Source organism: Sparus aurata, chromosome 21 (genome assembly GCF_900880675.1).
Source record: "Sparus aurata chromosome 21, fSpaAur1.1, whole genome shotgun sequence".
NCBI classification, from domain to species: Eukaryota; Metazoa; Chordata; class Actinopteri; order Spariformes; family Sparidae; genus Sparus; species Sparus aurata.
In genome coordinates this window covers 2,640,553-2,664,133 of record NC_044207.1, presented here as the reverse complement: position 1 = coordinate 2,664,133, position 23,581 = coordinate 2,640,553, and the positions used below count along the sequence as shown (strand labels likewise).

General features: G+C 40.5%; 1 protein-coding gene across 2 annotated transcripts; it reads left to right on the top strand.

The window, feature by feature from the left end:
- The first annotated feature begins 581 nt into the window (after positions 1–581).
- On the top strand, positions 582–21,641 carry LOC115572881 (uncharacterized). Of its 2 annotated transcripts, XR_003982172.1 has the most exons (5): positions 582–1,282; positions 1,370–1,489; positions 1,590–1,710; positions 1,843–11,712; positions 21,096–21,641. XR_003982172.1 is itself a non-coding variant. In XM_030403357.1 (4 exons), exon 4 carries the CDS (start codon positions 4,964–4,966, stop codon positions 6,449–6,451), a length of 1,488 nt encoding a protein of 495 aa, XP_030259217.1. In that variant the 5' UTR covers positions 582–1,282; positions 1,370–1,489; positions 1,590–1,710; positions 1,843–4,963; the 3' UTR covers positions 6,452–13,171. The 2 variants fall into 2 exon arrangements, 1 of the variants encoding a protein (XP_030259217.1); XM_030403357.1 differs by lacking the exon at positions 21,096–21,641 and having other exon boundaries at positions 1,843–13,171.
- Positions 21,642–23,581: the final 1,940 nt, after the last annotated feature.

Genomic DNA, 23,581 nt, shown 5'->3' with positions numbered 1-23,581 from the left:
AGCTCTCCAAATGTTACTGACTTAAATACAAAATTGAGAGGAGGTTACCTTCATTTACAACAGTCATCAATCATCTCTTCCCAAAACAGTGACCCACTGAGATTTGAGTTGACCAAGCCTTCCCAGGCAAGTGACCCCTTGATGTTTGAATTGATCATGCTTTTCCCAGGACAGTGACCCTTTGATGTTTTATTAGGACGGTAAAAGTAGTATTTACTATGTTCTATTGCGCGTGCATGTGAAAATATGAATGCGCGTGCACAATTTATGATATGATTTATGTCTGTTTATGATCTATTTTATGACTGTTTATGGTCTGTTTTATGTTTGTTTATGGTCTAATTTATATCTGTTTATGGTCTAATTTATGACTGTTTATGTCCGGTTTTATGTCTGGATTTATGTCCAGTCAAATGGTTCTTATATTGTTGATGTTTACTCAACCTCCTCTGACCCCCCATCCTCTGACCGCCATCCTCTGAGCTTCACACCTGTGAACTGCATGTCTTGTGTGTGTGTGTGTGTGTGTGTGTGTGGGTGGGTGGGGGGGGGGGGGGGGGGGGGGGGGGGGGGGCGCAGTTTTCAAGCTCCTCTGCAACCACCCATTCCCGGTGATCTTGGGAGAGTGTGTGTGTTTAATTGTATTTCTTAGATGTTTGTCAACTTTATGGCAAACAGGTGAAATTATTTCAGAGTGGCTATGAACAAAATGTGGGAAGGAAATGGGTGCAGACAACAGCTGTGATGGTCTTTGAAGGCAGACAACTGGTGGAGGAAATGATGTTGTCTGGTGGTGGGAGACAGTAAGTTTTGACACGTATATAGCAGAACCTGCTAAAGGGGGACAACCTGTGTGAAACAGGAAAAAAAAAATACTTTTCCCGTGATGGCACCTCAGAGAAATTGCCTGCAGACACCGTCTGGTGGTGGGGAGTGGTTAACTGTGTTTGATAATAGTTGTCTGTAGGGGATAACTAACACTCTCCTGCTCTGCAGCCGTCTAGTAGTGCTAAATCTTTAAGTTTTGTTATACCAGCTATTCTCAGCTGTTTTCCCCCCTACATTTAAATTCATTTGGACAAGACAATTTTCATCTGAGGTACCAATGGAGTCTCTAAATGGTGAGTTATTATTTCATTATCCTATCTCTAATAAGGTGGTTTTAATGGTTCTGTTGATCTTAGGATAATGTTTTGCATACTGTTTTAAAGGTTTTGTTTATTAGGTCACTTGGGGGGTGCTGTGTTGGATGTTGAGGAAAACCCTGATGCTGACAACAAAGGTTAGTCTTTAATATCACTCATTTATGTTAGAATTTATTCAATTTACAATATGTTTTAAATTGGTTTCTTTACTTTCTTTTGTACAGTTTTCCAGGGAGAAACACGGTGCCCTGGTGACATCATTAGGGCAGAGCGAAAAAAACTTGATGATCAGATAGCTGTTTGGAAACAGAGAACTATTGGGGAGGATCAAAAACGCCTTGATGGTAAAACAGTGTTTTGTTTTATGCTTAAATAGAAATTGTCAATATGTCGTCAGTTTATATTAATAATTTATTTAAAAAAAAATTCTGCTAATATGTATAGATTGCCCTCCCCCTCATAAAAAAATCAAAAGTCTGGATTGTGCTAAAACCTCTGGCAAGAAGTCATTATTGAGCCGAAAACGTCGTGGGATTAAGAGCCGTCAAACTGATAATGATGCAACGTATGTAACAACTATTTGTTAGTAGCATGAATTAACAGTCATAGTGTGTGTTATTATAATTATTAATATACTTGAAATATATAGTTCTTGTTGATTCTAATTTTTGTTCCTAACTTTATCGCGTTATCACAGGTCGGGGAACGGTGTATGGCAACCGTTAGACATTCCTCAGAAGTCGCAGTTCTTTCCCCCGAGAGAAGTGGATGAGGCAGTGCAGGCACTCGTGCAGCTAAACACAACGCCGAGGGACGAGCCCCAGTTACCCGCTGGATATGTGGTTGCCTCTTCCCAAACAGGTGTTGTAGAAAATGATGTGTATGACAATTATATTTTTATTGTAAGCCCTCGGTCCAGTACACCTGATGAACATATATCAGCAGATGTATTGTCGCTACTGGCCGCTACAGTTAGCAATATACAATCATCCCCGGCAGGCTGTCCTAATAGCAGTGTGACCAGTGTGGGCAACACGCCTTTGACGTGTCTACAATTTAATGATTCTCTGGATTTATCAGACGTGTCTCATAGTAATACTAATCAGGTTGGCTCGTTAGAGCATTTTGCTCCCCTACAGGGAACTGAACTGCCTGATTTAAGTAGCCATTATGGCCTCAATCTTTTCGGTCTAGGACTAGCTAAACAACATGTCGAGAGACACAGACACCAGTTAATTTGCAGGACTCTGTGGTCGGTAGAGTTGATCAGCTGACGGCTGTAGTAAATAGTGAATTTGCAGAATTAAAACGACACCAACTGGCTTTGGAAAAATCCGTCAGTGAAAATAAAAACCTGTTACAAAAACGAATGAAAAGCTAATTGAAATAGTGCAACAACTAAGAAGCTCTACTGCGCAGCATAAAGAGGATATTGCAGCTGTGAGACTATTGTTGAGGGAGCATTCCGATTGTAACGCCTCCATTTCTATTTTGCTAGACACGTTGGTGCAGAGGCTTTTGAGTTAAAATTTTACACATCTCTGTGACCCTAATTAGCAGCCATCATGCTGTTGTTCAGGCTGACAGAGTTATGTTGCAGAGGCCTGTAGACCCCCTCAGTGTTGGTGGGGCTTGTTCTATAAATCAGATAGGTGGTGGTGGCGGTGATAGACAAGCAGAACAGGATGCAATGGTTGAGCGTGAGTCGGGGTCTGTTTCCTTCTCTGATGATGATGATGATGATGATGATGATAACGAGGTGAGACCACCGATACAAGTTCGTGACATACCGAATTTTAACGCGATGGAGTTGCGTCAGTGTCTCGATTTCAGAGACATCAGTCTCGATAACCCCGAGTTGGTAGCCAGGAAAATCAGAGAAAGGTTGTCTGGTGTGATAGACTGTACGTTAGATGGTACACACCCCGGGAGTATTTTAAATGCGGTGTTAAGAGGACCGTCCCTAGCCAATGATGTGCAGGCTATTTTAAACTAGAAGCGACGGAAAGCGTAAAAATATGAATAGAATACCGTATAATAAGATATTGTCGGAGAAAACACGATTCGTATTTAATCCTGACAATAGGGGAGGCAATAATTTGTGCTTCAGCCTCTGTCTTGCACGTTTTGAAAAAAAAAAGACAAGAAGAGGAAAAACAAAAATTGCTCGAACAAACAGTGGATGTAGAAACATTGGATGAACAAACATATGCAGAAAATACCCATCTGAAAATTTTGGGTGATCTCACAAGCTGTGCGTCCTTTGATAAAGTAGCCGCATTTGAGAGAGAGATAAATGCAAAAATCATAATATTCCATCACACAGCCGGTCGCAAACGCCTGGCGTGTTACAAAACACATGATGAGATTAACAAACATACCGTCTGGTTATACTTACGGGATAATCACTAGTATTTAATAGAAAACCCGGCAGGATTCTTTGGCTCCGCATACGTGTGTAATTATTGTTATGAGACATATGAAGCGGTCTTGAGTCATAGCTGTAAACTCAGGTGCAATGTCTGTTTTACAAACGCTTGTCACAGACATCCAACTAAAACAGTAAAATGTGGTGACTGTAAACGCATATGCAAATCTAATTTTTGTCACAAGCAACACAAAATGGTGGAGATAACTCATAAAACAATACCATGTGACAGACTAAGGTACTGTGAGACATGCGGCAGTGTCTACACAGTGGGAAAAGGAGGTAAAACACACAAATGTCGCCCTCTTAAGTGTCGTCACTGCAATGAAGAAATAATGGATGTCAAGGCCCCCCACCAGTGTTATATTCAGCCTCTGAAAAAGAAAAAGCCGACAGATAAATACCTGGTATATGATTTTGAAACTCGGTATCACAATGGCAGACACGAAGCAAATTTTTGCTGTGTAAAAGACCTTGACGGTAAAAACATGTTTTGTTTCCCCGGCCTAAATTGTGTCGAAAACCCAAATATGATGGAAAACCCAAATATGATGGATACACGTTCATTGCGCACAACGCGTCAGGGTTTGACAACTATATTTTGCTTGAATATATGGTGAAAAATAAAATCGCACCTGAACTGACCATGCGAGGTAGCAGAGTCATTTTGATGTACGGCCGAGCGTGCAAGCAGCGGTGGATAGATTCTTTCAGCTTTCTACCTATGCGTTTGTCAAAAATACCAGCAGCATTAGGGTTTGAGGACATGATGAAAGGTTATTTTCCTCATAAGTTCAACACGGCGGGGAACGAGAAGTATGTGGGTCCCTATCCGGAACCATATTACTATGGTTATGATAATAAGAGTGGCAGTGAAAAAATAACATTCATGGCTTGGTATAATACTGTCTGCGGAGAAACTTTCGACTTTGAGAAAGAGATTCAGCGGTATTGTGTCAATGATGTGGATGTGTTGCTCAGAGGATGTAGTATCTATCAGGATACTTTTCGGAAATGCACAGAACTTGACCCCTTCGTCTTTACCACATTGGCATCCAGTTGTATGGGCGTGTTTAAAACATTGTTTCTGAAGAAAGACACACTCGCTCTCACGCATGACAGTGCATACGTTGGCCAGTATAAGGCATATTCAGATGTGTCTATACAATGGCTTGAATATCTGAGTCACACTCAAAAGATTGAGATAAAACATGCAGTCAACCATGGCGAACATCAGATAGGACCATACTTTGTGGATGGCTATCAACCCAATACAAAAAAGTGTTACGAGTTTGCCGGCTGTTTTTACCACGGGTGCGTGAGGTGCTATGCTCAAGCTGGTTTAAATCCTGTGGTCAAAGAGACTTAGGGTGTGCTTTATGGTCAGTTTATGTCAAAGGTAAACGAATTGAAGGTTAGATATGGTCATGAAGTTGAAGTGATGTGGGAGTGTGAATGGCTCCAACGTAGAAAGAATGATTTAAGCGTTCAAACGTTTCTACAGAGTTACAGGAAACCAGAACGTCTGGACCCTCGAGAGGCTCTTTTTGGAGGCTGTACAAATGCAATGAAGCTGTATCACAAGGTGTCAGAGAGTGAGAAGGTACGATATTACGACTTCACCAGTTTGTACCCTGCTGTGAACTCACAAAAACAGTATCCGTTTGGACACCCGCAGATTATCTGTAGGGATTTTTGTTCCCTTGATATGTATTTCGGCTTTGTTAAGTGTGATGTGCTCCCTCCCAGAGGGTTATTCCATCCTGTCCTGCCCTATAGGTGTCACAATAAACTAATGTTTCCATTATGTCGAACATGTGCCGAGGAGCTGAACCAGACCAGTAACTGTGCACACAGTGACAAAGACAGACAGTTGTCAGGTGTGTGGGTCTCGTTTGAGCTTCAAAAAGCGGTTGAAAAAGGATACAAGATTGTGAACACTGACGAGGTATGGCATTTTCCTAACAAAACAGACACATTGTTCAAAGACTATGTTAAGACATTTCTCAAATGTAAGCAAGAGGCCTCTGGCTATCCAGGACATGTCAAAACGCCTGAGGATGAGGAGAGATACAAAAAGGAGGGTATCTGGCTAGACCCAGACAAAATCTGTGTCAACAAGGCAGTGAGGAGTTGCAACAAGCTTCTTCTGAACTCGTTATGGGGCTGTTTTAGCATGAGGAATAATTTGCCAACATGTGAGTTGATAACAGAATCAGACCGCTTTACACAGCTGATGTTTGGTGATCAATATGATGTGCGGCAGTTTTGTTTCATATCAGATGATGTTGCTATAGTACAGTGGTGTCATGCTGACATTAAAGCGGCCAGAACAAAAGATGTAAATATCTTTATTGGTGCCTTTACCACTGCTCATGCGCGTCTCATGCTTTATGATGTGATGGAGAAGTTAGATCGCCGTGTGTTGTATTGTGACACGGACAGCGTTGTATTTACTTCCCAGCCGGGGGAGTGGATCCCACCCTTAGGTGAATATCTGGGTAATTTGACGGATGAGTTAAATGATGGACATTTGTGTGACCTTCCTGAAGAAGATTATATCACCGAGTTCATGTTGGGGGGTCCAAAGTGTTATGCTTATCACACAGCTCACGGCAAAACAATGGTTAAATGCAAGGGTGTGACCCTAAACTCCAAAAATACATCTGTGGTCACCCACAAGTCTCTGGTGGGTTTGGTTCATGACTTTGTTGCCAATCAGAATACAGACGCACACGTGGTGACTGTTTCTGAAACCATTAAAAGAGACAAAAAGCACTTCCATCTCAAGAATGACACAGTTACAAAAAAAATTCACGTTGTCTACAACAAACGCAGAGTATTAAGTGATTACACTACCCTACCTTATGGCTATTAGACCAGATCAAGAATTTGATGCAAGACTACAACATCAGTTTAGTTTGGTGGTGAGCGGCCCTTCAAATTGTGGGAAGACCTATTTTGTTAAAAATGTTATTGAAAAAGCATCGTCAATTATTACACATAATATTGACAATATCGTGTACATATACTCTTGTTGGCAACCTTTATATAATCAGCTACTACAGATAAGAGAAATTAATTTTGTGAATGGTCTACCCGAATCTCTGTGTGATGATGTGTTGTTACCCCCAGAGAAAAACAATTTGCTCATTATAGATGATTTGATGAATGACGCCAGCAACAATTTAGAAGTGCAAAATGTTTTTACAAAATACGTTCATCATAGGAACTTGAGTTGTATATATTTAGTCCAAAATGTGTTTATTCAAGGCAAGGCTAGCCGGACTATTAGTTTGAACACCAATTACCTTGTTTTGTTTAAAAACCCCAGAGATAAATAAATACCAGATAACTTTAATAGGCAGACAAATGTTTCCTGGTAACTCTAAATTTTTTCTGGAGGCTTTTAATGATGCCACCAGTACAACATATGGTTATCTTCTTATTGATTATAAAGCCAAGACACCTGATTATTTAAGACTTAGAACAGCTTTGCTGTCTGACCGTCCGGTTATATACATCTCTAAAAAGCAGAAGGGGTAACCATGTCGTCACGCATGCAGAGGAATTTGGCCCTGTTGGAACTGTTATATAAATCAACGCCGAGTATGCGCAGGGTCATAGTGGGGAAAGCTAGCTCGGACTTTATCAATGCTCTGTGTGAAATAGCTCTCAATGTGCTGAGTGGTAACATCCCTTTGACTGATAAACAGTACAAACAGCTGAAAAAAAGGAAAGCCGTCATCAGATTAGTAGCCGACAAAAAAGTCAGACTTTTAAAAAAGAAAAAGAGTATCAATCAGTCTGGAGGCTTTTTATTGCCTCTACTAGGAGCAGCCATACCATTTATAGTCGGTCTTTTTAACAGAGGGTGATATGGAGCATACGCAGAAAATGTTCCTGGTGCCACAGCATCAGTTGGATGCCTTAAAACAACCGCAACAGTACGAGCAGAACAGATCCATAAGACAAACGGCACAAAATGAATTGGATAAAGCCATGACTGATGTCCTAAACCTGCCAGACACTGATGTATATGAAAAGGCCAAAAAATATGCAGGTATTCTACAGAGATGCCTAGTGATGACAAAACAGAATGAGCTTGAAAAAAAACCTTTTGACTCTATCCATACCGAACACTTCAGACCTTGTGGCACCTATCGATGACCAAGATAAAAAAGATTTAATCGCTAAAGAGGTACCAAAACACATGCCTAAAAGAAGCAGGAAAAATGCCGAACACATTTTGGAAGCTGCAGCCCGGGCAAAAAATGTGATCTCGTGGACAGATCAGGGCGAGATTGTCATTGACAACCGTTCTGTCCGAGGTTCGCATTTATATGATCTGATAAAAAGTGTCACTGCCACGCATAATGTTTTAGACGATTCAAGACCTGTAGGTTGGAACGCTTTTTTAAAAACCATGTCCCGTTTAAATATTCCTTTATCTGCCATCTTAAACACCCTGGTACGACGGGCTATTACTGAGTATAAAGTGATCGATGACGAGTTTGATAATGAGAGTTTTATGAGTCGTGACGCTAGTCATAAGAGAAAAAGGCTAAGTCTTGGTAGAACACACAGATCCAGCACACCTCTTAGGACCCCTAGGTGGGAACCAGACAGCCGGTTAAATTTCAAATTTCTGTTTTCTATTTTACTACGTTTTATTATTAACAATATTTTATTTTAACTACTTATATTTACTATATACGTTTTTTGTCATTTTATGTATGCTGTAATATGTATAATAATATTAACTTCTATTTTATTTTTTAATTTTATTTTCTCATATTTTTTGATCATTTTATGTACGATGTAATTTGTATTATGAAATTCTTGTTTGCTGTGCAAATGTTTTGATGACGAGACACGTGTAATCTCTCTTCTTACTCTAAAATGGTACATTGTTTTTTGTTTTGTTTTTTCCTCCTTAACTTTATATTACCAAATGTTTTGTGTTGATAAATTACTGTTTTATATACATTTTTATACAACAATGATTTTTACAGTGTGAATAAAAAATGACGACATCTTAAAATAAAATTGTGTTCAATATTTATTTGATGTGACATGTTTTACACAGCATTTATTATTTAAATACACATTTGTTTCCCATACTGTACACATGTAAAATTATATCCACGACATATGGAAGGACGTATTTTGTTAACAAATCGACATACCATGTTATCATTACATACAAGATTGGGTCCATACATATTTAACAGGCGTGTATACGGCACCCCTTTTTGCACATGACAAAGAAAAAAGACACAATGCGGCCCACATGTTACAGCCAGGTTATTTTGTTTTCTAGAATAAGATACATATGTACAATTTTTCACCAGAAAACTGTTTATCTCCTTAGGAAATTTGTCAGGCGGATTACCAAAACTGTCAAAGAAATAGCCCTGTCTGTCTTTTGTGATATTAGAGGGCTGTGTGTTTACAATCAACATAGCAGGGCATCTATAAACACGGTGCTTAGGGAGCTGGTCGCATGCTAAAACCCCCAGAAAATTTGTACCGCTGACAATTATTTTCCTAACAACACCAGTTAATTCAATTGTATTCATTGTGTTTAGTAGTAGTCCATCAGCACTTGTCTCCAGTTTGATATTTCGATAACTGAGTCAAAGACAGAATAGCAAATCAAATTAACCGTCCGGGGCAAAGGGAACTCTAAATCGGGCTTCCAGCCTTACGTTGCCTGTTTTGATTAGCGATACATTTCCTGCACACCCTTCATCAGGTTCCAGGTTGAAACAGAATAATGTATAACCGGCGCCGAAATCACTGCATGATATGGCCAGTGACCTGTCTTTTAGGTGCCTTCCTGTGGTCTGTATCAGCTGATAATACTCTCTTGTGTAATGACCTCTTTGAAAAAGTGGTTGAAAGGGTTTTGCGTGAAAACACTGTCCATCGGCATACAGACTTATAAACTCTGTGTCATAGTTTCCAAAATTAAAGGTGTTGCGAGTATAACTTCCTGTATATCCTTCGTTATCGACAAATGCTACAATAACAAATTTAGGGATCTGACCAATATATAGATTTTCCTGGTTGCACACTCTAGTTCCAGCAGGGATGGAGAAAGTCTTCAAAGCGACTCTGTCTATAGCATATTTAGCATTAGTATGCTGTAGAGCTCTGCTGTGAGCTAAGCGCACAGTGGGGGCAACAGACACCTTTTTTACAAACACGCTGGCTGACATAATCTTAACATGGAATTGTGCATTTACAGCAGTCATAAGAGAGAATTAATCTTTTGAGCGTATAAATTTCAGAGAAATATCCACACCATTTAGCAACAGTTTTTCTTGAAAAAACAAATCAGCGTGTATTGGGGCTATTAACTCCACAATCCTACTGTTTTCAGTATATGTGCCTCTAGTCGCTAATCCTGTGTTGACTCCAGCTATAGATGCATCATCCATATGGCCACTGGTGTCCTTACAAAACAAACCCGGGCTGAACTGCGTGTCCAAAGTGTCCTTTCCATAGTGAATTAAACACTCAATTATGCCTCGATATGGGTACGTGTTGGAAGACTGGGTTATAAGCCTATCTCCCAGCATGATATCAACCTGTGAGAATAAGGTACATCCTGGGTAGTTTATAAATCCAACGTCTGCTGCTGGTGCCAGATTTGTACCGTCTGCATTTGTAATTCTCACACGTATATAAAGATACGATTCGTTCAGGTCCTCCCCACTAGCCGATATGTAAAATTCCAGAGGACCTGTGTCCGTAATTGCAGAAACCGGAGGGATTTCAACATAAGTAGATTTTTCAATAGATGTCTGGGTGTAGGGAACAGTAAACAGATCCAACTCGGTCTTTACACATTCTTCAGACTGATTATGAATGAGTGCCATGGTTGTCTTTTTAGAATTTTAGCCTAGAATATGTCTTTAGACAATGTCCTGGAGCGTCTGTTCGGCACCCTGTAACTCCTGCTGACTGACTTCTTTTTGACTGCTTTGCGTTTCTTAACAACAGTTTTACGTTTTTTAACCACACTACGGCTACACCCACGTCTGGAAGGGGGTCTTTTCAAAGGTCTTCTGCTGTACACCAGCATGCCACTCCCATCCTGATGTCTTGACATTGTATTTCTGGCAATATTCGATACAATATCTCCTGCTATATTTGTAGCCGCAGTCCTTAAATGTGGTTTAGCTAGGCTGAACCCGCTTTTTAACAAAGGCATAGCCATCCTAAATAGACTACGAAATATCCCTCCTAACCCATTGCCATATTGAGTACTAGCCCCTATAAAACCTGGTAACTCACCCCCTGCCTGGTTCATATAATATACCATATACCTGGCATCATCACGAGTGAAGGGTACGCGTGTCATTTTACAGACAGTACTTAGAAAAACTGCTTCACAGGCCTGAAGTGTAGCTTGATAATTACCTTACCAAATGCAAAGGGGATATACTGGTTTTGATCGTTTTTTAGTGAGATCTCAATATCATCTATCACTGCTTTGGAGAGCGATGTGTAGTGTGGCTTGTCATAAGTCAGAGTGGGCATACGCCTGGGCTCGTCTGACACATTTATACAGCGGAGAAGCGGTACATAACTATCCCCCACTAGTTGATAATTTAAAATATCGCTGTAGATAAATAAATAATATAATTTCCCAGTCTGGGATCATTAAAGTAATTCTATCTATCTATCTATCTATCTATCTATCTATCTAGATAAATATATTATACACTCCTACATGTATATCCGCAGGATCTGGAGCAGTGTGTTTTTTTTTTAAATTTAGGGTGGCAGGTATATTGATCGCCTCCCCCGGATTGAAACCTAACATCACGCTAAACATCAAAGCTAAACGGCCTTTAAATGTTAAACTGTAGCCTTCGGCACCTGAAAAAATAACTCTTTTTGTGATGTTATTGTTCACTAGACTCATGCGTGACACTTGTGGGGTTACTATACATTTTGCATTAAATTCCTTAAGTATTCTAGGTATAGTATCATAAAATCCAACCGCCAGAGATATGATGTATGTTTTCTTTGTTTTAGAGTCATAGATGTCCACATCAGCATCTTCTTCCGGGAAACTTTTCCAAACACGGGGATACTGGACTTCGATAACACCAACTTCATATGGTTCGTTCAAAACTATTGGTTTAGCTAATTTTGTCTGATATTGCATATCTTGTTATTTGGATATACATGGGATGAAGCATTACTGGGGAGGGCGATGTAAAAGCCGTTCCTCTCCATAGCTCTGATGTATATGAACACCTATTCAAAATGCGTGCTGGTCAGCCTTTGAGCACGTCTTTTATCACACATTAACAATATCTTTTTCAGGAATCCACGAGTTAAATTTCTCCGGCCAACCCAGCCATTTAACAAGAACCATGTTTTTGCGGCCAATTTTTTTCTCATCAATATTTTTTCTATTTTGAAAGTTTTGTTTTTATCAATAATTACTAATTGCAGCTCTGGCCCATAGAATGTGCCTTTCACGGCCTCACCCCCACAATCTAATAACCTGTACACAGGCGGATCTCTTGCTACATGTTCGGCTATTGTAAAATATTCATCTGTGAAGGTTTGCTCGTAACCTTTTCTAAACACACCGCAAAATTTTGAAATTCTCACTATATCGCCCAAACTGTATTTGAAGGCTACCGGTCTCTGAGGTTTTAACTTATATAAATTGTTAAAGACCGTTTTCTCATTGTGTTTATTAACAGCATTAGGGGCCATTTTTATCGATCTGTGAAGAGATTTGTTGTAGGAAGCGGTCAGGTCCTGAATCACATCCACATATCTACGTGAATTTACAGACGATAGATACCTCCACATTCGAGTCTTGAAGGTTCTGTTAAAACGCTCCACCACACTGGCTTTAGTTTCGTTTGATGTTGAAAAATGTTGGATTTCATACCGATCCAATAGCTGTTTGAAGTGTTTATTATAAAACTCTGTGCCAGCGTCCGTTTGAAGTTTTGTAGGTATACGACCTTCACTCAGTATGTTGTTAAAAGCTTTTGTAACATTAATGCCTGATTTATTCTTAAGACATCTGACCCACGCATATTTAGAGAACACATCAATACACATTAGCAGACATTTCACACCATCGTTTTCATCAGAATATTCACTCATATCTACTCAATCAATTTGGAACTGTTTGTCAACACCGCTAACCAAAACCCTGTTCCGGGGAAAATGTCTAGCTGCTTTGGCATGAAGTGTATAAACATCTTGTCCCAATAAAAAGTGTTTCACGTCTGATACCGCAGGAGCAACCTCCGTAGAATCCCTCACAGCCTTGCGAAGTTTGTAGACGCTGCCGAGACCTCCTGGATTAGCAGGGTCGTGGTAAATCTTATGCATCGTACTTTCCATGTTAAGGATGAGACAGAAATGACACGCATGTGCTTCTTACAAAGGCTTTTATTTTAAAGTCAAACAAAATATCAAACATTAACTTCTAATAATAGAAACCATTACAAACATGGTCAAGTTTTTAAACAAACACACACACACACACACACACACACACACTTTGAAAAATGTGTTAATAAAGAAAAAAAAGAAAAAGGAAAAAAAAGAAAAGAATAAAACATTAAAAAAAATGTCATGTACAACCATACAGTTGTCACAAGGCACATCAATGCTCTTCCCCTTCCCAGAAGTTGGTAATAACACTTAGTTGCACAGTTTTTATATAGTCCTTGCCAATTTGTGTCTCATACATCTTGGTGATTTTGTCTGTGATTCTCACTACCGATTTCAGCTCGTGCAGTATGGCCTCAGCTGCTCCTTGGATTCTAAAATCATTAACAAAGATTCCCTTTGTAGTTAAGAATGTTTGAATGGCCGAAATAAATCGCTCATTCCACAGTCTCTCTGTAAGCTGATCAAAGTGGATCTCGTAGAAATCATCAGGTACCCCCCACACACAGTCGTGGTGTTTCTGACTGGGGTGATTGATCTGACAGCCGTAACAGATTTCCTCTAGGTATTTATAGAGCACGGAATTGAGCAGATGTAAAACGATGATATTTACATTGTCTATAAAGTTAGCAGACAACACTTTCTCCGACTGAATAGCGATCAGACCTTGTGTGTCAGAAGGAGCCAGAGATGATGGAGGGGTCTGGACCAGCAGAGCAGGAACACATGGAGCTGGAGATGACGGCCATGACACCGGATCCAGGCTAGGTGCAGGAGATGATGGAGCCGACCAAGGCTGAAACTGTTGAGATGTATGAGGCTCCCAAGGAGGCGATTGCTGTGTAGATGTGCAAGGTTCCAAAGGAGGCGATTGCTGAGGAGATGATGGAGCTGACCAAGGCTGAAACTGTTGAGGAGATGTATGAGGCTCCCAAGGAGGCGATTGCTGAGTAGATGTGAGAGTTTCCCAAGGAAGCGATTGCTGAGAAGATGAGACAGGGGACCAAGGAGGGGGCCAGACCGGGTTATATGGAGCTGTCAAAATGAGTGGAGATGCAGGACTATACTCTGAAAAAAAATAAATGACATCACGTTTAGCGACAGATCTGAAATTAACACATAGCTGTAGTTGTAAACATGATTACAAACTGAAATTATTTACAGTATGCCTACCATTTGTTATTAGCAGTCTGTGTGTCTGATGATTTTCGGCCTACACAAGGCAGGCAGGAGATTGCTCTGGATGCCAGGCGATATATCATCAAAAACAGGCTTTCTAATATTCTCATAACAATTGTAGATTCGATCTCGCTTGATTGCTCCATCAATTTCTGTAAACACCCTTTGCAGACACCGCCAGTCACACCACTGGATAAAAAAAATGTTTTTGAACCATAAGTCATGCTCTTCAAGATTGAGCGGGTATGGCTGATTTTTCCATTCCTTGCGCCCTCTGGCAGCACTCAGCTTTTCCCTGTCTTCACACACACTAATAAAAATAAAATCATCTTGCTTGTGAAAAAAACGATCGGCCACAACCTGATAAATCTCCGGACCTGTAGCGCCAACCAACTGCGAAACATAAACTGACTCAGGATATCCTGGCTGGTCAAGATCTGAGCAGACAACCGAACGAAAGAGCTTCCAGTCTTTAGCAGACATCGAACCGCCTCGTGCAACATCGTCCCCAAAACCAGAATCTGCCTGACAGTCCACGCTCATCTTGACTCTTCCATCGTGGTATTTTAAAGAATAAACATACCCGTTCAGACCCGCATACTCTAGATCCATCCCCGTCCTAGCATTAGCTCTAGCATTGACCGTCATGTTTCCCGCTACACGCTTCTTTTTAGTACGCTGGACATTCACAGCGGCTGCGCTAGGATAATGACCGCGTGACATACCATCGACGCCTCTGATCAAATTCTCCAGTTCGATAAGATCGTTGTTTGCCATGACTACGCAGGGGTCCCCTTGTTGCTCAGAAGAAATCCGAAGGTGAAATGAACTCAGATTTGCAGCTCATATATACAGTGTGATCACACGCCCTGTAGGGGACGACCACACGGCCAAAAAGGTATGCATACTCCCCCACCCACCTCCCCCACATACCGCCAGGTGTTAACAAAAGGGATGGGCCGAAAGAGTGTTAATCTGTCAGGCTTATCCCGAATAAAACACATGAAAACAGAATTAAACAAAATCCCAAATTGTATATAAATATATACATATACATATATGTGTGTGTGTTAAAAAAGTATTTTACATAGACACCAAACACTGCTAGTATCTATTAATGTATGCTTTATAAACCTTGAATGAGATAAAAAATAGCGGCTAAAATAAACTATATATAAATTAAATATAATTTAATAACTAACTGGTAGATATATCATTCACCGATTAAAAACAGTTATTAAAACTACTTATCATTCATACAAACGCTATACAGTGTCTACAGAGTATGCAGATTGCTGAATTTGTTAACTACAAGACTGTCTGCCCACATGTCCAAAAGTCCAACCCTTGATTTAACTATACATGCTTACTCTATTGAAGAACTTTCTTACATTAAACAACACCAAAGGAATACTAAAACACAACTTATAATATTGATACACAAAATCCAGATATCCCCTCTTTGTATTAAACACAGCTTAGACAGAGTGTCTGTAAGAACCTTAAGAAACTTACTGTCTCACACCCCCAGACGTTGTCTGCAGCTATTTCCTCTGAGGTGCCATCACAGGAAAGATTTTTTCCTGTATCACGACTTTAGCAGTGGTCTGCTATGTACGTGTCAAAACTTACTGTCTCCCACCACCAGACAAGATCATTTCCTCCACCAGTTGTCTGCCTTCAAAGACCATCACAGCTGTTGTCTGTACCCATTTCCTTCTCACATTTTGTTCCTGGCCACTCTGAAATAATTTCACCTGTTTGCCATAAAGTTGACAAACCTCTGATCAATACAAGTTAACCACACACTCCCCACCATCACAGCTGTTGTCTGTACCCATTTCCTTCCCACATTTTGTTCCTGGACACTCTGAAATTATTTCACCTGTTTGCCATAAAGTTGACAAACATCTAAGAAATACAAATTAAACACACACACTCTCCCAAGATCACCGAGAATGGGTGGTTGCAGAGGAGCTTGAAAACACACACACACACACACACACACACACACACACACCCCTCATACACACACAAGACATGCAGTTCACAGGTGTGAAGCTCAGAGGATGGCGGTCAGAGGATGGGGGGTCAGAGGAGGTTGAGTAAACATCAACAATATAAGAACCATTTGACTGGACATAAATCCAGACATAAAACCGGACATAAACAGTCATAGATTAGACCATAAACAGACATGAATTAGACCATAAACAAACATAAAATAGACCATAAACAGTCATAAAATAGATCATAAACAGACATAAATCATATCATAAATTGTGCGCGCGCATTCATATTTTCACATGCACGCGCAATAGAACATGGTAAATGTCATCTTATCCACCTTCCTGTAACCCCCCATGAAGAGAATTGCTCCACATGTGTCTTTCTGACACCTCAATCAAAAGGCGTTCTCCCCTCCTCATCTCACATCCTGATCCTGTTCTTTACAGCACATTGATTACTGAATGGACAAACTATGTCATTTCTCACGAACCTTATGTATGTGAAGTCGCCTCGGCCAATATTAAGTATTTAACTTGCACATCCGTGTGAACTGGTTCTAAACACTTGTACATACATGCATACTCTCAGGCATGTAGGGACCTACATAATACAGCTTAAAGAAAAGCATGTTTCATTTTGCATGTGGGTAAATTCAATAAAAAATAAATTTACCAAAATCCTTTGGTTTGTTGTGAATTACTCAATCCAAGTACAATACTTAAATGAAATATAGCCAATTCTGGAGAGCTACACTCTTAGCCAATCAGAGATCATTTAGGGAAGTGAAGTTAACACAACAGATAGAGATAGTACAATGAGCACATGTTGGAGAGGAGAGCTGTGGGCAGCAAGCAGAGAGGCAGAAACTAAGTTTAGTGTTGAGATGAATGATATTTGTAGACTAAAGTACTAAAAGTATTGGCTCAAGTATTATTTAAAGGTGAGTGGCAGTTTGAAGTAATAGAGCAGCCAGGTTAAGTGTGTTTATTGCTTTGGACAAAGTGTAAAGGTTTGAGCTCTAAAACAGGGACGCTTGAGCGAGCACTGTCATGAGGGACAGTCAGCTGTAGTTTAGCACAGGAGCAGACAAGGACTCCTCTGAAGCACTGTGGTAATTAGCAACTGCTGGTACTGCCTTGAGTGCAGACTCAGCGCACCAGACTGGCTTTATCTACCTGTTGCACCTTGCCTGCTGCCCCATCATCTACATAGTGGACTTGACTGAACTTGATGTATGTATGATGGTCACATGTTAAAGGATCTAAGGATTTCTGTCATAGGGTTAGGGTTAAGGCCAATGGTTAGAAATGGTGAAAAGTGCTTGGTAATATTTAATTCCCACCTGACGCACAACTCTGCATGGAATAATAAGTCCTTCTGAAGCCCCCTCTTCAGGTATTAAACACCCAGTTCAACATTTTTCCTGTTACTTGGCATGTTGAGCTCCTCGTTCCTTAATGGTAAATTAATCTGGTAATGGCCATTCACTTTTGAAGCTCCCATGACATTCCAAATTGTTCATCAACACTGCATTCTGGGAAATCTGTCTTGAGCTGCTACTGCCAAAGTTCCTCCAAATGTACAACTGAGACTGTTTATTGATACCTCTGGCTGCTCACAATCCATTGCTTCTTCTCCTTTTCCTTTTAGAGGTCCATTCACAGTCCAGCCCAGCATTGTATTGATTGCATAGGGTCCACCATTTACATTGTGAATGACTCCCAGTGGTTCCAATGCCTTAGAAACATTTGTCCCTCAATTTGTGCTCAATTTCTGCATCTATCTCAGGCAGATGTACAGATTTCCAATGTGCCCATCCATGAAGATCCCTCTCTCTTGGAATGTTCCCCCTGTGGACAGGCATATGCTCCTGTGTATAAGTTTTGGGCAGTTCACAAAAGTTGGCCCTGTAAACCAGCAACCTCCAGTCCTGAGACAATGTGACTGCTTACAACTTTCTGTGGGCCCATGTTCCACAAGAGAATACGTGCCCTCTTTCCTGTGAGGCGAAGCTTGTACATCAGTCTCTCTATGCAAAAATACTGCTGTACTTCCTTGATCTAGGAAACCATATGTGGCATTGCTGACTTTCTTGGATTTAACTTGCACAGGAACAATGGGAAGTTTACAATCATCATCACCAGTGAGCCCACTTGACACCAAGGTGCTGTCCATTGCCACCTCTGATTTCCTCTCCTCCTTCCTTTGGAGAAATGTGAAGTATACTTGGATGTTGGAGACCACATCTTGCACAGGGGATCCATTTTCTGCAATCTTTGCTGAAGTGTCCAAGACACAAACAGCCAAAACAGACACCTTTTTCCCTCAAGAAGCCAGCTTCTCTTTTTGGGTTCTTTTCTCCAACTGGGGGCACAAATCCAATGCGTGTCATTCTCCACAGCAAAGACATGTTCTCCTCTAAGTTAAACTTTGTCACTTCCCTTTAGTTCAGGGTTGAGTTCTGTTCTCCACAGGAGCCACGTTGCTTGTTCCTTTTATGTCAGAATGAGATTGTGGTTTGAGTTTGTTTATACCTTTGTTAATTGTCACTGACAGAGAATCCTGTATATTTCCAAAGTCTGGGTCAGCTAAGATTCTCACTTGTCTTTCAAGGAAATTGGTGATGTCACTGAATGTAGCTCTCTGATTGCATCTCTCTTGCAGTTCACAGGCTACAGTTCTCCATTTGTCTCTGAATTATAAGGCACCTTCCTTTATAATTCGCTATGTGCACAACAATGGGTATAGCATTTCCGAGTGGTCTCTGGTAAGCCCAATCATTTGGAGTTTATTGTGTGTTATTGTAGTAGCCTTACGAGTCTCTTGCGAGTGAAGGAGAAGCGTTTAACTTTATAGCGTCAAATAAAGAAATCATCCTATATTGCTGTGTCCCGCGGTGTAGTAATTTGTCTAAATAGCATTCTCAACTTAGCTTTCCCCGTGGATCTTGAGGTGAAGGGTAGCTAAGATCCAGCTGGAGAAGTTCTCTCACAAATGGTACATACGTTTGTTTTAGTTTTACTGTTCATTTGTACATATCTATACCAAATGTAGATGTACATGCGACACAACTGAGAGCCCACCTCGTCATTCTTGTTGTATTGTTCATTCTCACAAATCTATACAAAACATGTGCATGCATTTCTCATCAAAGGGAGAAAGAGAAAGTCAACAGTACACTGTTGTTCTTCTTGTTACAACACGGAGCTAAATGTTCATTCATTTTATTTCTAATATTTGCTAATATGTGCTCTGTCAGGCTACCATAAATGTTAAAGATGATTCCTGTTGGCTTGTTGTTATTAATCATTTTTCCACCTCAGGAGTCATATCACCTTACCATCAGCACAGCCATTAGTGCTTCAGCACAACACTTGAAATTATGTAATTAGATTGTATTGTAAATACATAACATACTATACAGTGGTGGAAAAAAGTTTTCGGACAACCTTAAAATTTTACACAATCTCAAATATTATCATGAACTTTTTCTGGAAAAATCTTTTTTGTGTTTCAAAAGGTGCAGCTGCATTAGACAGACACAAACAAATACAAATTATATTTTTACTGTTTATTATTTACAAGAAAAACTAACAAAACTAAATTCCTGACAGTGTGGTTTCTGGGCTTCTCTTCTTTAAGGTGTCGGCGTGTAGTTTGATCATAAAAGGAGTCTGCGGAGGCAAGACTGGATGGAATGAAGAAGCAATCTTTTTTAAAACAGAATCTAGCGCCTTGAGTCCGGATCAGATGCGGCCGCGTTCTGATATTATCAAATCAGTGGACAAAACAATGCCAAAATGCTCTGCCCTCTGCTCCCTCAAAACCTCAGCCTTTGCTCTTAGGAGGTTTTCCAAGTGCCACCCCCTTTCTTCTTTCCCTGCACCGGCCTTTAGAGCCCCTTTTCCAGTAAACACCCACTTCTTCCAATTTGTCATTTTGGCATATTATCCAATAGACTAAAAGAGGAGTTGACCTGTTTCCCTACTCTTCTCCCCTAACTCATCTGACCTGGCTGCGGTCAACTGTAGGTCTTGTCCCCAAAATGACCCAAATGGGTTTCCCATCCCTCTACGGGAACATAAACGTTTGGGCATCTCCCACCATTTGGCGGGGGCCAACCTCAGGTTTTAGTACTTTATGATGGCCTGCTGTCTGCTAACCTTTAGCCCTCACCAGTTGAAAACTACTTTAGGACCCCTGGAGCTGTGAGCCTCACTCTGTCTGCACTCCTTAACTCACATGAGGAGAAACAATTAGTCATCATTCAATCTACGCTAAGTAAATTCAAAAATCAGAATGTGTTGCCATCCAGATACCTGTAACAGTTTTAATATGTCAGTTCCTCAACATTGTCGGTATCAAAGTCAACAAATAACAGAGAATGTGTTCAAAACTGAACAAAAAATAAATAAACCATCACATTATCAAATTAATATTTAGTAGCCCTGCCATTAGCACGCAGTAGAGCTGTAATCCTGGCTGGCATGTTCCCCACGAGCCTTTCACACTGTTGAGGGGTAATCTTGTCCCATTCTTCTTGAATTAGTGCTTTTAATTCATCTAAACTCTTCGGTTTACGCTTTGAAACGAACCTTTTGATAATCCACCACAGATTTTCAATGGGGCTCATGTCCGGGGATTGAGCTGGCCAGTCTAAGACCTGGATACTCTGCTCCTGCAGCCAAGTTCTACTGGTCCTGGATGCGTGGCAAGGGGCACCATCTTGTTGAAATATCCAGTTTTGGTTTGACCACTGCTGCTGAAGCTCCTGTGATGTTTTCCCTGCACATGCGATTCAGGATGCGGTCATTTCTTGATGAAGAAACCCTTGGACGCCCAGATCTTGGTCTGTCTTCCAAGCTGTTGGTTTGTCTGTATTTCTGCAGAGTGTATCCAACTGCTGAAGGACTGCATCTGCACTTCCTGGCTATCTGGCGGCAGCTGTACCCTTCCTGGCTGAGAATCTGAATCTTCAGGCATGTTTCCTGCGTTAGGTTCCTTGTCTTAGCCATTTTTGTCTCTGGAGAACTTTCAAATGTGCTGGCTTTATATAGACACTATGCACGGCAAAAAAAATGTGTCTTTTAATAAAAAGCATGACTTTCATTAGTGGATCACTGGTACCAAAATTGCCCAATACTCAAAATTTCTTATGTATTTTTATGGAACCAATCAATTTTAAGTTTCCAATGGTTTTTTTTTAGGATTTGTTTAGTATTTTAGTTGTGACTGTACTGAAAGAAATTGCACTTGAAGACCTAAAAGTGATTCTTAATCCAATATTTCACAAATGCATTCGGTGTCCGAAAACGTTTTTCCACCACTGTATACTTATTAAATTGTATGTCAAGTTAATTTCTTTTGTTCAAGTTATTTCTTTGGTGTGTTTTTCTCATTAATAAGTGTAATCAGTGCAAGTGTTGTATAGATGTGTAAACATGAACAATAACATAATTTCTCAATTTTATGGATGTGTGAATAAATCAACAGCTAATATCAATTAGAACTTTGCATAGATTTGTAAAAATGAACAATAAAACACAACATAATAAACCAAACATTCAAGAACTGATTGTAAACTGATTTTAAAAAATTGCTAAAAAAGAAACTCCAGACCATGTCATTTTTGTGTTGCCCATGCCTTCACCAGTGGTCCATACTAGTAGTTCACCAAGAGGCATGCAACCTTGAACAGATGGTCAATACTCCCACATATGGACAGAGATATAACTTTCTCAAAAAGTTTCTTTTCCTTCACCCTCCTGTTACACTTCTCAACATGGACTCTTAGGCGAGCAATAGACTGTGTGTGGTGGACATCCTCTTTGGCCTTCTGGATGTTCTTCACAAGGTAGGTTGGTCGATAAGCCTTTCCGGGAGAGAGGTTGTCCACAAGAAAGCTCTTGTCCACCATAATTGCCATCTGTGGTGTAAGGAGTTTGATTATTCCCGATCACTTGAAAATCTCATTGTCACTAACTGACCTTGTGTACAATGATAAGACAAAGGTGATGGGACCATAGGGTGCAATGCCAATCATGGATTTGAAGGTGGTGTGAGACTTGTAATTTGAAAAGACTTCGCTCTGCAGATGGAGAGAGGAAGGTGTAGGTTGGTCTTCACTATGTCTGGTGGTATCCACAGGCTGATTGAACTCAGCGGATAATACAGGAAGTGTATCCATGACGTAATTATTCTGCTGACTGTGGTACGATGGATGTGAAACCAGTTGGCCAGGTCCCGCTTAGGTAGGCCCACAGAGAGGAACATCAGAAAGAGCAACAATTCATCTATGGGCGCAAGTTTTGTAGCTTTGAGAGTAGTTGTGCTACCAGATGCAGCATAGGTAGAGGTGATGCGTATCATCTTCGTTTTCACAGCAGGCTCCACCAGTTGCCAAAAGGCCAGAAAGTGCGCACATGATGCGAATCAGAATTGAAATGATAACCACATTAGACGTTCAGGATTGTTACAATAGTAGTAGTGATAGTAGTAATTGTGGTAGTAAGAATATACATTGTTGACATACAGTCACTGTATGTGGCATTATGGTAGGCTATATTCTTGAAGTCGGCCCACACACTAGTAAACATTGTTTATATCACACACATACACACTGAGAAAATAAGGAACTTGTTTTAACTTAACGGTCAAATTAGAAGCGCCCCGTCAAAATTTAAAATACTTCAATGATTTATTGACTATAGGTCCAGGTCCAGACCGTGATCTGCCTCCAGGTGACCTATGCCCTATGCCACAGCCTGATGTGCACCTCCCCAGAAATTTAACTGCACTAGGTCTGTATTAAAAGAACAAGGTACAGCTAGTACACCCACACAACAGCTTGCACGCTTCGAATTTACTCAAGACACACACATCTGCTCTATTCACACATTAGGCTCACCCAGGTTTAGGACTACAGACCTGGCTGGGTCCAGGGTGAATAAGGCAGGCATTAGTATTCACACGTTTGTTAGCTTTTTCTAAAAATGTATCACCCAAAGTTGGGCTCAATTCCACATCCCTGAGATTAAGAGTCTCATTGTCTACCACCTCTACTAAAGCTGGGGAACAATAGTCTGCATGGGGGAGGGCATTTGAAATGAACTGAGTTATTAGTGTCTCTGCTGCCCATCCCAAGTTATTGAACACTATTCTCTCCATTATTTTGTAAAATAAGACCAAACATGACCCACATTATGAAAACATGTTTTCTCTGGTGTCTGCATATATAAACTGGTCAGCCAACTCCCAGAATGAGGAAAGCAAAATAGTCCTGCATCGTCTCTGCAGCCCACCCACTGGTAAAATGGGGCTCCTACAGGCTGTTCAGATTCAGCTCCTTTCGTTATGTAATGAAAGGAGAGATGTT

What these genes read in the sequence shown, in the direction of transcription:
- LOC115572881 (XM_030403357.1), top strand. Translation starts at nt 4,964, where the DNA reads ATGTCAAAGGTAAACGAATTGAAGGTTAGATATGGTCATGAAGTTGAA.